Genomic DNA, 13,864 nt, shown 5'->3' on the forward strand with positions numbered 1-13,864 from the left:
GACTCGTCCAAATTTTAAAATGCCGATTTTGGAAGTTCGTCTTCCTGCAGATTCATGGAATTGGTAATTAGGCATACTGATAGAGAGACATGTCTGCTACTAGTCACACCCGGGGGCAAATAGTGTAATAAAGGCTTTGAAGCCAGTTGCAAATCGTATCTAACTTTTTGAAAACAGTCGCACATAAAGGTTCAAATATGGTATCCGATTTAACAGTATTTTGTATGAACATTTGCATACAAAATGTTATCATTTGGAACCGTTGAGCGATGAGGTCAAGAATCAGTGGGCAAAAAAAACGTAAAGCGTCTGCAATCATAAAAAAATAAAATTTTGGTTTATTTCACTGTTCCGTCATCTCGAAAAACCTTAGCTTATCATAAAATAATTCTGTAACTCGAATCGGCGATACTATACATGCCAATGATCGAAGCCTCCTTTTTGTTGTTACTGTTATCAATGATAATTTCCTTCACATCTTCGACAATTTGCGAAATGTATCGTTTGTACTTTGGGAACCGTTCCATAATAGCTGCAATCTCTTCGTCTGAATCCTTACAGGAAATATTCCTCGTGTCTATAGCTCCAATGATGGCGCGCAGAATATTCGGCGGCAATTCAACCACAATCACATCCACCACTTCCTTTTTACCCAACATCGTAAGCGATGGGCTCATGTGCTGTTTCAATTGATTTTCGTATCGCCGCCTCATGTTCGCTGTAGGTTTGTCTTGCATCGAGAATGTCACTTCCACTTCGGGAATCGTTGGTCCCGTAAACAGGTTGCTCTTCATGCTAACGTTCGCAATCGCTTGGTTTACGTCATTCACACTATTTGTGCTCTGATCGGGTCGCAACATTTTCTGGATGTACTCGGTCAATTCTTGACGATTCACTTGCTTCTCCCGAAACCCGTTGTCGTTCCACGAGCGAACGCGTAGCGAACCGTCCCCACCGAACAAAATGACATGAACGGCGCCCAGGTCTTTGGCCATATCCTGGGCTTCGTTCGATCCGGTAGCTTCGACCACTCCCGTACGAATGCCGGCCGTCCAAAGAGATCGTAGAATGTGAGTGACTTCTTTGAGCGGTGGTCGGGAGCCTGTCACGCAAATGACCACATCCATCGATCGATAGTTTTCGATATCGACTTTGCCCAGTGCGCTAATAATTTTCTCCAAGGCGACCGAAAAGCCAACTCCGCTGATCTCTCGATTTGGTATCGATACGCCAGAGTCCTGAGCACGTTTCCTACGAAATCGACCAAATTATTTCAATTGGATTGTGAATTCATGTTGCACTTACTGAAATTCGGTTAGCATTGAATCGTATCGACCACCAACGGCCATAATGCATTGACCCACACGACGCGTTGTTTTCATGTCACCAAGCATCTGCCAAATTATTCCACCAGATTTGGCTCGTTCGTAGCCAGTGGTAAGGCCAGTGGAGACACTAATGGGACACTTGAAAAATCAAAATGATTTGGATGAAACACAATCGTGATGGAGTAAAAAATCTCTCGTCTTACCTGCACGCCCATCCCTTGTGCCAATGATATCACCGACTCCAATTCTCTTATTGCTCCTTTAGCCAGTGACGCTGCTTCGCCTCTACCATTGATCAAATTACGCAATGCCGTTCCCGAAAAACTACACCGAGAAGCGCTCAACGGTGCTTCGACTAACAGGAATTCGACTAGCTGAACAGCACTGTATTTTGTCGTTTGCATGATGCCGGCGGTAGTGGAATGTAACTGGAATTTTGAGATCTTCCCATCGTTAAACTCTGAAATGGCCGTGAATAAGCAGCTGTACTTGTCTGTCGGTACATTGCAAAGTAATAAAATCGCTCGCAACAGACTGGTGTGGTTGATGCGAAACGAAATATTTTTATGATTCAACGCTGGTATTTCCTGGGTGATTTCGTACGCAATTGAAATAACTTCTGCGTCCACCAGTAGATTACCTGCAAAAAGCAAATTAACTAACTGCAGATGTGCTTGATCAACCATCTTAGCTAAATTACCTCGATTCGGCGTAACAATATCAAAAGCGCATTCGTACAACTGTTTCGGATGGAAGTTGAACACCTTCTTTTCGCGATACACTCGACCCACCGAATATCGTCGGATCATATTGATTCCATTGAGTGCTATATGCTTCGCGAAAGGTATCCGTAGATCGTGGGGCAAAGTTACAACGCTTCCGGAATGAGTCATCAACCTTACAATAGAACCATAAATGGACGACTTCTTGACCAGCGGCGATAACAGTGGCGTGACGACTTCGACAGCTCCATGCTTACAGAAAAGTGACACAATTTTCGCCTGGAATTTAAATTGGTTTTAGTTGGTGAAACAGTCTCAGGACAGGACAATGGTTATTAAAACATCTCTGACGAAACAGTTCCACTACAACCCGACAAAACTGCACAAACTTACTTTTAAAACTTCCAGTATCGGTGATATTTGACTGAGTTCTAAGTGGTACGTCAACTCCAGCACAGTATCCGATTGTTGTGCCAAGCATCGGGCTACGAGGTGTTTGTACGATTTACTTTGCGGATTCGCCAATGCATGACGTAACATTTCTTGCAACTCATTCGCTTCCAATTGTGCGGGCGGTACAAGTTCGGATGCAAGCAATTCTTCCGCAGTAGGTCGCCTCGTCTGATCATGATTCAGCAACCACTTAATCACCTGGACATGTTGAGAGAATTTCGCATTTTCCAGCATGTACGTCGGTATTATAATAGCGGGCGTTCGTAGTTCGGCCATTATCTTGACCCGTTCCATTCCCGTTTCGAATTGAGGACTGCTCATCTCGAATAAAATAATTCCCAGCGAATACAAGTCAACTTTTTGATTGTAGGTCGCTTTCGATGCGTTGCCAGTTAATTCGGGTGCAACATACAGCGCGGTTCCTACTTTTCCTGTAAGAGAACTTCCAATGTCTTGACTATTCAAATGAACAGTCTGCTCTTGGCTTTGAAGGGCCAGAAAGCTGGTCGTGGCCAGTCCAAAATCGCCAATTTTTACTTGATCCCTAGAGTCCAGAAAAATGTTCACCTGTGACGGATAGAATGGTCGTCAATCTATTTGAACCTCACAACGTAAAATCTTTTAGTTACCGGCTTCAAATCCCTGTGAATCATTCCTTGTTGATGTATGTGCGATAGCCCCTCAGCAATTTCACGAAATAGTCGCCACAGGCGTTCGTTGTCATTGTACAATCCACTGTCAATGGCAGTTCTGCAAATTAGCATTTTAATATCAGCAATGTAGCAATGCAACAAAACTATCCCGATGCTGATTACCTCAAAGTACTTTTCTCACAAAATTCCATTTGGATGTACATGATCTGATTTTCCGGTTTTGGTGATCGAGCCAGCACATCGCCAATTTCCGATTGCTCGTCACCGAATTTGCCGCTGCCATCATCCGACTCAATTATGTCACCGTCTGAATTAACAAATTCGATTCCATCCGAACTGGAATCGTCAGCCACATCCTGCCAATGACTAGAAAAACTCTCTTCAGACCTTATGACCTTTGCCATTTGTTTGATACTCTCATAGCTATCGGAGTAATCACCGCCCGACCCTAAGTTCACTTTGTTATCACTGGTATCACTTTCAATCCAACTGTTGTAGTAGCGCACAACATTCTCATGATTCAAACGTGAAAGTAGCTCCACTTCTCTTGTCATCTTTTTGTACAATTGTTTATTCCGTGCACTCAGGGGTATTCGCTTTATGGCATATTCCCGATTGTCCAAGACATTACGCACTTTCATCACATCACCGTAGGCGCCCTGACCCAAAAATTCCAGTTCTTTAAATTCAGTGTGCAGGCGAGACTGGCCCGTATTACTGATAGCTGAATGATGAAAGCTTACTGATTGATTGATGGCACGTTCTGGAATCGTTAGCGCTGTAGACGTAATAGGACGAATCGGTTCTCCCGGTTGTATTGGCCTCAGGAATGGATGGTCTAACAATGCAGAAGCTGACAACGTTCGTTCCGATTTACATTTTTCGATGAAGTCTCGCATTTCGAAGTGTGGCGTCGGCGACAGTGATTCAATCATAGATCCTAACGCGGGAAGATCTCCTTGATTTGTCCTCTGGCCGCCGATCAATTCGAGTAGATAAGGAACAATGGCAAAGTCTGTCACTCGAATGGTTCCAGAATTGTCCATAAACACGGTACAGTCGTATAGATTTCGGTGGGACACTCCGTTATTGTGTAGAAAAATGAGAGCATCCAAAGCGCCCTTCGCAACGATGCTAGCACCTTCCGGACACCATCCTAACGAGCCGGATATACTACAAATACTTGTGCCAAGAACAAAATCTTGAACCAGATACAAAACGACGCCTTCCTTCTTCTTCATACACAGAACACATTCGTAGGCAATGAGATTTTTGTGCACCAGCGATTCGAGATTTGTCACCTGCTTTTCAATACTTTGTATTATTTCGTCAACGGTGTGACCGTTACATTTTTGATCGCTGGTAGTTCGATTACAATTTGCTATGCATTTCGATTCTAGCTGAGAATATTTGATATTCCACTCGGTGATATAAAGTAGTTGACCGCTTTCCAAATCGATTCCGGAAAAGGCAACGCATCCTTTTTGCGAGTGACCTTGAAACAGAAAAATGAAAAATATTTAATGAAATTGACACCAATCGTGCGTTAAAGGGACGGATTGATTTAATCCGGCAAAGTAAATATCATTCGAATGTGGAACACGATCTTCAGTCTTTATGGATTTCGTATCCAGTTCTTCTGCGTTCCTGCAAAATTTAAACGGAAAAGTCGAAACACTGGAAACGCAGTCTCTTAAATTCAAATAACATACTCAGGCAGAGTTAAATTGACTTGGAAGTTTGAGTAAGGTCATGCCAAATTAGGAAAACGAAGTATTACAGTCGGCAACTTTGAAATAAGTGACACATTTTGTTTCAATTGTTTTTCAGCTGATCCACTCATACAAACAAAAGTACCTACCCTCACAGATAAAACAGTTTTACGCACGTGCGCGTGGTAGTGGTAAAACCATTCAAGGACGTCAAAACATTTTAGTTTGTATGAGTGAAAAACAGCTCAAAGGAAATGTGTCACTTATATTCCAAAGTCGTTCACTTTTGTAAGTTACATTCATTTCATAACGGAAGTAAAAAGTCAGGGACAGCAAAAAATTGCCCATAAATTATTGCCTCTCTTATTTCTCTCATTTCGATATACTTTCGTTTTGGAGAAATGAGAGACGTAAGAGAAATGAACACTTAATTGGGTCTGTTTTTTTTTTGTTCATTCGATTTAATAATTTTGATTTCCAACTAGAGATGAAAGATAAATAGAATGAGCGTAACGTCTCGTGAGTTTACAGCGCTGTTGGTAAAATTTCCTATTTCCTCCCCTTGGTTATCCCAACGCTTTTTATGATTCCTTTGTCAGTCAAAATAAAATCCTTAGAAAATTCTTCAAAATTTTAAGAGAAAAAACCTCAAATTCATAGAATATCCTCAAAATTATAGAAACCCTTTAAAAGTCTCAATAAAATAAAAAGTAGAAAATCATTGAAAATTGAAAAAGAGAGATTTTCGGAATCAGTAAAAAATCCTCTGGAAATCCTTGGAAACAATATGAAAGTCCTCAGAGGATCGTCCTTTCGAAAATCTTTTGTAAACGAAATTTACAAATATCTGCCCCTCGTCCAAAAGTGATTAGTCGAACTTTTCTTAAGTTTTTTTTTGTTCGATCTGGTACGACAATTTGTTAGAACCAAAAAAACATTTAAATGGTTTTCAACTGTAAATTTGGTGGCACTAAGTATGGTTACAAAAAACTCGAAAATTTGAAGAATATTTGGCCGTGCAACCTTATATTTGACTAAAAAATGTTCTCTACGGATTTTAAATCTCGTGGAACAAGTGAACTTTTGTGCCCGGTCTCATCCACGACTAACGAAAAATTGGAAAATTGATGTACCCTACTACGCATATTGTCCGGCTATCGTTCAGATTCTTATTAGAATCACTTTGCCCATCGATGAACCAGTCAGATTAAGTAAGTTAGTCAACAATTTACCAGTACTTACAATTGTAACTATTTGCTTGTTCCGTGAACAGATGGGCACATAAATTACGATAACATTTTTCTTGATAACACAAAACTAAAACAAATAAAACCCGCGCGTTTTTTCTCGCTCGAGTACGATAAAAAAAGAAACAAATGGCCAGTTTCTGTTTTGGGTGAGCGAAACCTCTTCACGCTATGCATACAATTCGTTAATTTTGCTTAATTATCTTTAACAACTTTTTAATGTAAATCATGGCTTATCAGTGCTTTCCTGTACATTAACAAATTTACGTTCCGTGTTCAAGCCAATTGAAATACGCACTACGGTTCGACAGATATAATAGCACATGGGTTATGCCGATAACTCAAATATTCTAGAAGTTTGATCTAATGTAGAGATCAGACCATTGAATGGAGCGTTGAAGCGTTTAAAATAAAAAAAAAACCGTGCTTTAATACTCGCTTGGGACTGTCAGCATTACGAGGACATTATAACGTTAGATTAACTTACAGAATTCGACTGTCAATGAAATTTGACAAGGTCAATGACATCCGCAAATAAAATGCATGAACGTTGAGACGTCCAACTGAAAAAAGAAACTTACCCATACAACAGCCCTTCTGTATCTTCCTTCCAACATTGGAAAAGTACAATGTATCGCTGCTTCGATGCTCCGTACATTCGTTCGGATAAATACGACTGCGAAATACTGTCGACGGTGATCCCATATCTTCCGACGATCCATTCGATCGATGCGTTGGGCTGGACTCGCTGATACTGCGTCGATCCCTTCTCCATTTCGTTTCGCTGCGAAATATTTCCTTTCGTTTCAGCACTTCGTCGCGTATGATTTGCTTTTCCTGATTCAATTTCAACTGTTGCATCTGTTGCAGATCTTCATCACGTTTCAATTTCTCCAACAGCATTTGATCGTAGAAACTTCCCGCCGGTCGTTTGTTGTGTTTGTGCAGAAATGCCTGAACGGTTTGTGCCAATTCGTAGATCATTACTTCGCCTTTCAGTTCGTTGGCTAGGTCGACCAGACTCTTGGTGAGCTCCTCGATGAGTGCATCGGATAGTCCTTTGCTTTGTTCTAGCGTTATTTTGGGAACACTGAAACAGGGCAAAACATTAGGCTGGAAACAGTCAATTCAAACAACACTTCAGGCATACACTTTTGGGTATTTTTGACTGCACGACACATGCAACTTTGTGCGAACATACACTTCTTTCCGTCCGGACGAACTTTGTAATGGTTCCAGCAAAATGATCAAATTTAAAGGCTTCCATGCTCCCGCTGGCCTCAGATCCTCAACATCCGATCCAAATATAGACTGAATTGACGGAACATATTTATGGTTAGCGATTGATTAATGTTTAAACAGTGAATGCATCGTACACCGACCTGTATGACTTCCAATTCGTTTTCTTGTCGGTCCCGGAATGTTTCCTTGGTGTTCATCGTAACAAGCTAATTCATTATTCTAATTCGAAACGACTTTTCAAAAATGAACATTGCCAGGTTTGTCCTAAGTAATACTTATTATGTAGTCACACAATAGTATAATGTTACTGCGCAACTCAACATACAACACAATCCAACACACAACAACAACCTCTGCTGTCATTTCAAAAACAGAGGGTTTACATTTCCAGATTTGTTTCTGGGTGAAGAATTATACTGTCGTGTATGCAACATCAGCTGTCACGAACACGTGTTATACAACTAAAGTTTTGAGCTAGTATGCAACATAAAAATACATTATACCTATACCGTGTGTTCTTGCGGATTTGCGTTGTATTCAGTTGAATACATACGTTGGGCACCACAAACAACTACTGTTTATTAAGTTTTATCTGCATAGAATGAAAATCTCGCCTTTTTCTCTCTAGTGCAATGTTTATATATAGCTGTTCTTGACAGATAAAATAGCATGTGCTCCTCTCTGTACAAAATGATTATAGAGGATAGAGGTGCATTATCTAGTATAAGAGAACGTTAGACTTTCTTGAGCTATAAATCAAAACGAAAAAGATCAGTTTGACAGAAAATGAGCGAAAGAAATGATTGAAGTGTCAATTCTGTGTGAATGGAAATCATTAAAATGGGATGCTGTATTGTCCTTCATTTTAGTCTGTTTTTTGAAAATCAAAAGAAAAATCTATCGCAATGGTAATTTCAACTGCATTTCAATCAGGGCTTGAAAAAACTTTTAGTTCAAAGTATATGTACCATAAAAGTTATTGCTTTTTCTTATACTCCTGATGATTTTCTGATAAATATCAAAACCGGTTGGTCGGGGGTTTGCAGAGATAGGCCATTTTTTGTACCATTGTGAAACCGTTCCCATATAAATCGTAGGTTTTTCGAACTGGTCTGCTAAAGAAATTAGTGTATACCTGTTAGCCTGGGTTGTAATCTTTCCAATGATACCAAACACATCACATTTCATGTGAGTAATTTAGGCTTTTAATCAAATGGGTAGAACATTTTGAAGGAAATGCGTTTAAATGAAAAAATTTAACTCACAATAGTTAAAAATATTGAAAATTGGTGAAATAAAATTTGATTTAAAGGTAATTTTTCACCATAGTGTACTTTGCATACATTGTATTGGGTAGCATCTAGTCCGACTTAACGGACCACTGTTTTGAACTCTCCTCAATTTTTGTGTGCATTTTCGGTAAAACTTTATTTTTGTTCAGGGGGACCGTGGGAAGTAATGGGAAAACTTGGAAATTGTTTTCCCAGATTCGCTGATTTCAATACAAAATTTTTAATGAAATTGTGCTACAACTTTGTATGTTATGGCTCGTAAAGTTCATGAGTATAACAATTTTGTGAACTTTTGACCGAGGGGTCACGCACTTCTTCAAATTTAATCCATTTAATACATTTAATCCAAGAAATACATGGGATTAAATGGATTTAAATCCATTTAATCCTTAGTGCGTCACCCCTCGCTTTTGACATTTTTTTCCATAAATTTTATGTCAAAACTCTACGAAATCATCACACTCAGGAATTTTACCAACCATAATGGTTTACACCTTTTTTATGCACAATTAAGTGGTTCTCAATTTTCATACGTTCGTAACTCTAAGAATTCATAACTTGATAGTTCTTATGGGATTTTATACACAAAACTGTCAAGGTACGAATATTTGGAGCTACGAAAATATGACAATAGTCTCCCAGGTCTCAGTAAATTGCGTAACCTAAATTAAGTGACATTTCTCCACGTTTGCATAATGTTTACGTTTGTGATTGGTTTTAGAAACAATAATATCAAGAGCCGAGAGGAGAAGGCGAAACGCCGAATTGTAAATTCTCAGCTGTCAAATGTGTAAGTCGTTTCGTTCGTTGAGAAAAAGTCATGCCTAACATCATGCGGCTTTTTTCGTTTACATTGAATAATGGTTTCTTAAATAAAAAGTTTGTTCGCACTGACATATCCACGCTGCTTAGGAATTATGGTTCGAAAAGTGCAACGAACACGGTCACCGCTACATTATCCAATGGGTACGGTTATTGAGGGTTATGTTTACGTTTTAAAATGTCATTTCTTAATCCTTAATCATACCTAGACGGTCTTTGACAATAGCCGCTGGTGAATTAGCAAGATTTGCAGATGGAACCGCTACAGTTACGATGGGAGACACAACGGTTCTTGTCACCGCAGTGTCTAAACAAAAATCAAATTCGTCGTTTATGCCTTTGACCGTAGATTTCAGGTATGTACACACAACACAACGTCATTCAATGCCTACAACTGTCGATCGCAATTCAGTAAAATGTTTTTTCCAGACAAAAATCAGCCGCTGCTGGACGAATACCAACCAATTTTCTTCGACGAGAATTGGGTAAATATTGTGACAAAAGGCTGAAGGATGAATAGCATCCGACTAACATTGTGCAAATTTCACTTGTACGTTTAAGGTCCATCTGAGAAGGAAATTCTAACCGCACGATTGATTGACCGATCATTGCGACCACTTTTCCCAAATGAATTCAAATGTGAAACTCAATTGGTGTGTAATATGCTGGCCATCGACTCGATGCATTTACCGGATGTTCTGGCTATAAATGCCGCTTCGACAGCGTTAAGTTTGAGTGACATACCGTGGAATGGACCTGTTGCCGCTGTTCGGTAAGCTGAACTTTCTAACGTCTGTGAGTAGATCCGTGACACTTAACTGTTTTCGCAACAGTATAGGCATGGTTGGTGATGAAATTCTGATCAATCCAACGAGACGTGAACTTAAATCGTCAGAATTGGACCTGGTTGTGTCGGCGACGAAACAACACCTCATCGTTATGCTGGAGGGCAAAGGAAATGTTATTCTATTGCCAAAGTTGCAGAAAGCTATCAAACAGGGTGCTAAGGATGCACAGACGATAATACAGGCAATAGAAAAACTGCAACGAAGCAACGGCAAAACGAAACGTGAAATCGATCCGGAAAAAGTTTGTTCCGGCGAGGTTTCCGATGCGGTAAGAGCAATGAGTGAGATGAGGCTGCGCGAGATTTTCCGTAACAGTGAGCATGATAAACTTAGTCGTGACCATGCTGTTGCCGAGATTCGAAAGAGTGTTGTGGAGAGTGTGTGGTCCAGTTTTCCAGACGTCGAACCGTCATTGATACAGGAAAGCTTCAACAAATGCTGCAAAATGACCTTTAGAGATCTGATTTTCGAAGACGAACGTCGATGTGATGGACGAACCTTTGATGAATTAAGGAACATTTCCTGCAAAATTAATATGCACAAACCGTTGCATGGATCGGCGTTGTTTCAGCGAGGTCAAACGCAAGTGTTTTGCACCGTATCGTTGGACTCAGTCGAAAGTGCCATGAAGCTGGATCATTTAACCGCCGTCGATACGTAAGTGAACACATTATGTACCGACGAATTTCGGCTTATGCTTTTCTTTATGCTTCCAGCGGAGTGAAATCGAAAAACTTTTTCCTCCACTACGAATTTCCACCTTATGCAACTGGTGAGATCGGCAAATCCGGTCCAATTGGTCGACGAGAAATTGGACATGGCGCACTGGCAGAAAAAGGACTTTTGGCTACGATTCCTAACGATTTTCCGTTCACAGTACGATTGACCTCTGAGGTATTGGAATCGAATGGATCCAGTTCAATGGCAAGTGTGTGTGGTGGTTCGTTAGCGCTGATGGACGCTGGTGTTCCACTGTCAGCTGCAGCAGCTGGTGTTGCGATCGGTTTAGTTACCCGCTATGAAGATAATGAGTTACAGGACTATCGCATTTTAACCGATATATTGGTGAGTGATTGTGCGAATTATGAACTGGTCCCATAAAGTCTTTCATATATGTAACTGTACGTTTGACGTAAAATTTCCTCAATAACAGGGCATCGAAGACTACATGGGCGACATGGATATGAAAGTTGCCGGCACAGAAAAGGGATTTACAGCGATTCAAGCCGACATTAAAGTTCCTGGTATTTCATTAAAAGTGGTCATGGAAGCACTACAAAAGTCACACAATGCCAAAACAAAAATTTTAGGAATAATGAACGAATGCATAGCTACACCGAGAAAAGTACGCAAAGAATGTTGGCCGGTCACAGAAGATGTTACCGTCGAACCGCATCAACGACCGAAACTAATCGGTCAAGGTGGAACTAACATAAAGAAAATTTACTTACAAACCGGCGCTCAACTAACACAGAACGATGAAAATTCATTTACAATATTTGCACCATCCGAATCATCGATGGCTGAAGTAAAGGAAGTGATAGAGACATTGCTGAAGGCAGACAAAGAACCCGATTTGGAATTCGGCGCCATTTACACAGCGAAAATAGTGGAAATAAAAGACATTGGTGTCATGGTAACGCTGTTTCCATCAATGACACCGACCCTATTACACAATTCGCAATTAGATCAGCGAAAGGTGGCTCATCCGTCTGCGATCGGCCTACAAGTGAAGGATGAAATTCAAGTCAAATATTTCGGTCGAGATCCGGTGTCTGGTTTCATGCGACTGTCGCGAAAAGTGTTGCAAGGACCAACATCTAGTGTGATAAAAAATTTGGACAAATCCAGTGTTGGCTAGTTGTAATGGTAGTGAAAATATACATTTTTTTAGAAATTGCACATTTTCTATTGTCTTTGCCGAATCGTTTTTGGGTGCCATTGTGCGATTGGAAAAAAAAATTTTTTGGGTTACTTACAGAATTTAAAAGGTCTCGTCCTGACGATTATTTTAAGCCCTAAAAAAATATTTCGTCGGAACGTATTTCAACATAAGATATAAACGACGAGCACACCCTCGACGTAGAATAATTCATTTTCATTCTAAAATTTAATTAATTCCATCCAAATTGATCATTCTACTGTGCATTTATAGATACACTCACCTTACACACATTCGCCCTCTCCCATCCCCATAACCATTTCTATTTTGAATGAAATATTTACCGATGCATTTGAATAACTTATGAGAGATGCAAGAAGTGCATATGTGTAATGTATACCATTATCATAGCGTTGAGAGATAACTGTTTGAGAATTGCGGGAAATTACGAAGTCAGGTATGCGATTGTTGATGTCGTTTAGATATATTATTCAAATTAAGTGATTTTTGCATTATTCAATTCCATTTACGATTGATGGTATAACCGAAATACGTGCGGAACATGTTTGCCTGAGTTAAATCAATCAAATGTGAAGCAATTACATTAGATTGCCGAAGCAATTTTTCCCAGTTAATAAAATTAACTGTCCCATGACATCTCTTCCAATTAAAACTCAAACTAATCGACGGACGTTTTTGGACTTTTGATGTGCTTGCAATGTTCAATTGAAATTCAATCGAAAACTTTAATCGTGTTGAACGTAATTAAATAACGGTCGTCATGGAGATGAGCGGGTCAAAGTTTTCAGAAGACCGTTTCGAATTGAATTTTTCAAACCAGAGATAATTTTTAAGATCAATTTCAGTAGGAAATCATACAGGGATAGGTATGATAGAGTGATTTGAATGCAAATTGAAAATTGTTTGGACCTTCAAAAACGTGATCATTCGATTTTCTTCGAAACGACTGCGGAAATGTTACCTATCCGACTTTATCCGCAATTGTGGAAAGTCATGGTCGGGGAAGGTGAGAGAGCTCTACAGCACAAGTGAAGATCCCGATCATTACAAGTTAGAGCTTTTTTGAAGCTACATCCTTCAGCTATTAAGTCTAGTCATTGGAAATGGTTTAGCCTCCCATATGTCAGAGAAATCACTCATCGTTACATGAAACACCAATCTACTACCGATGAAAATCAACATCGCTCTGGAGGCGTGGGAATGTTTTTTTAAAAATTGTAATAGATATATTAGACTGTTCTCCGTACAACCGAAGAATTGGGTGTTTAGAAAAACAAAGTCACAGCTTTAAAACGTTCCGCCATAGCTAACAGAAGCCATTTTCAACAAAAAAGACAGAATTTTCTTGAGCTGACCCACCCAACTGATGATTTTGAATTTGCATGCAAATTACTTGTATCACACCTCAGGTTCAGTCCCATCATGGTGACTACAATCCGAAAAACAAAAAATAATTCGGGTTCGGGATTACGTATATGTGGGAATATTTGGTTAAAAGCAAGGATGTGGAGCCGACGCCGAGGTATTTAATCCATCGAGTGGATAGACAAACTACCCCGCAGAAACATAAGATATTTTACTCAACAATCGGCACACTGCGGAATGTTTCTTTAAAAATTTTAGTAGTCCTCCAGCTCGTTGG

The 13,864-nt window shown here is 39.9% G+C and overlaps 2 protein-coding genes across 4 annotated transcripts; one reads left to right on the forward strand and one right to left on the reverse strand.

Moving 5' to 3' along the window:
* Positions 1–311: 311 nt before the first annotated feature.
* LOC119068306 (eIF-2-alpha kinase GCN2) lies at positions 312–7,712 on the reverse strand. 3 transcript variants are annotated; one of them, XM_037171848.1, is made up of 11 exons: positions 7,498–7,712; positions 7,316–7,426; positions 7,266–7,276; positions 6,697–7,205; positions 3,319–4,651; positions 3,133–3,253; positions 2,444–3,070; positions 2,029–2,329; positions 1,532–1,968; positions 1,306–1,466; positions 312–1,251 (listed from the first exon to the last, which is right to left on the reverse strand). In XM_037171848.1, the coding sequence occupies exons 1-11, from the start codon at positions 7,552–7,554 to the stop codon at positions 378–380; spliced, it is 4,542 nt and encodes a 1,513-aa protein (XP_037027743.1). In that variant the 5' UTR covers positions 7,555–7,712; the 3' UTR covers positions 312–377. The 3 variants fall into 3 exon arrangements, with proteins under 3 accessions (XP_037027743.1, XP_037027742.1, XP_037027741.1); XM_037171847.1 differs by having other exon boundaries at positions 7,266–7,426; positions 7,498–7,578; positions 7,634–7,702; XM_037171846.1 differs by having other exon boundaries at positions 7,266–7,426.
* Positions 7,713–9,397: 1,685 nt separating this feature from the next.
* On the forward strand, positions 9,398–12,221 carry LOC119068307 (polyribonucleotide nucleotidyltransferase 1, mitochondrial). Its single transcript, XM_037171849.1, has 7 exons — positions 9,398–9,615; positions 9,681–9,827; positions 9,901–9,956; positions 10,033–10,243; positions 10,305–10,976; positions 11,036–11,384; positions 11,473–12,221. The coding sequence occupies exons 1-7, from the start codon at positions 9,470–9,472 to the stop codon at positions 12,178–12,180; spliced, it is 2,289 nt and encodes a 762-aa protein (XP_037027744.1). The 5' UTR covers positions 9,398–9,469; the 3' UTR covers positions 12,181–12,221.
* The last annotated feature ends 1,643 nt before the right edge of the window (positions 12,222–13,864 follow it).

The sequence above is a fragment of the Bradysia coprophila genome (assembly GCF_014529535.1).
Source record: "Bradysia coprophila strain Holo2 chromosome X unlocalized genomic scaffold, BU_Bcop_v1 contig_173, whole genome shotgun sequence".
NCBI lineage: Eukaryota > Metazoa > Arthropoda > Insecta > Diptera > Sciaridae > Bradysia > Bradysia coprophila.

Bases quoted from the DNA above. Each gene is read 5' to 3' on its own strand.
- LOC119068306 (XM_037171846.1), bottom strand. From the start codon at position 7,554: ATGAACACCAAGGAAACATTCCGGGACCGACAAGAAAACGAATTGGAA. The intron at 7,427-7,497 runs GTCGGTGTACGA...CCGTCAATTCAG, and splicing joins ACGAATTGGAAGTCATACAG to TCTATATTTGGATCGGATGT. The intron at 3,254-3,318 runs GTAATCAGCATC...GCTAATTTGCAG, and splicing joins TGTGAGAAAAGTACTTTGAG to AACTGCCATTGACAGTGGAT.
- LOC119068307 (XM_037171849.1), top strand. From the start codon at position 9,470: ATGCCTAACATCATGCGGCTTTTTTCGTTTACATTGAATAATGGTTTC. The intron at 9,616-9,680 runs GTACGGTTATTG...AATCATACCTAG, and splicing joins ACCGCTACATTATCCAATGG to ACGGTCTTTGACAATAGCCG. The intron at 9,957-10,032 runs GTAAATATTGTG...TGTACGTTTAAG, and splicing joins TTTTCTTCGACGAGAATTGG to GTCCATCTGAGAAGGAAATT.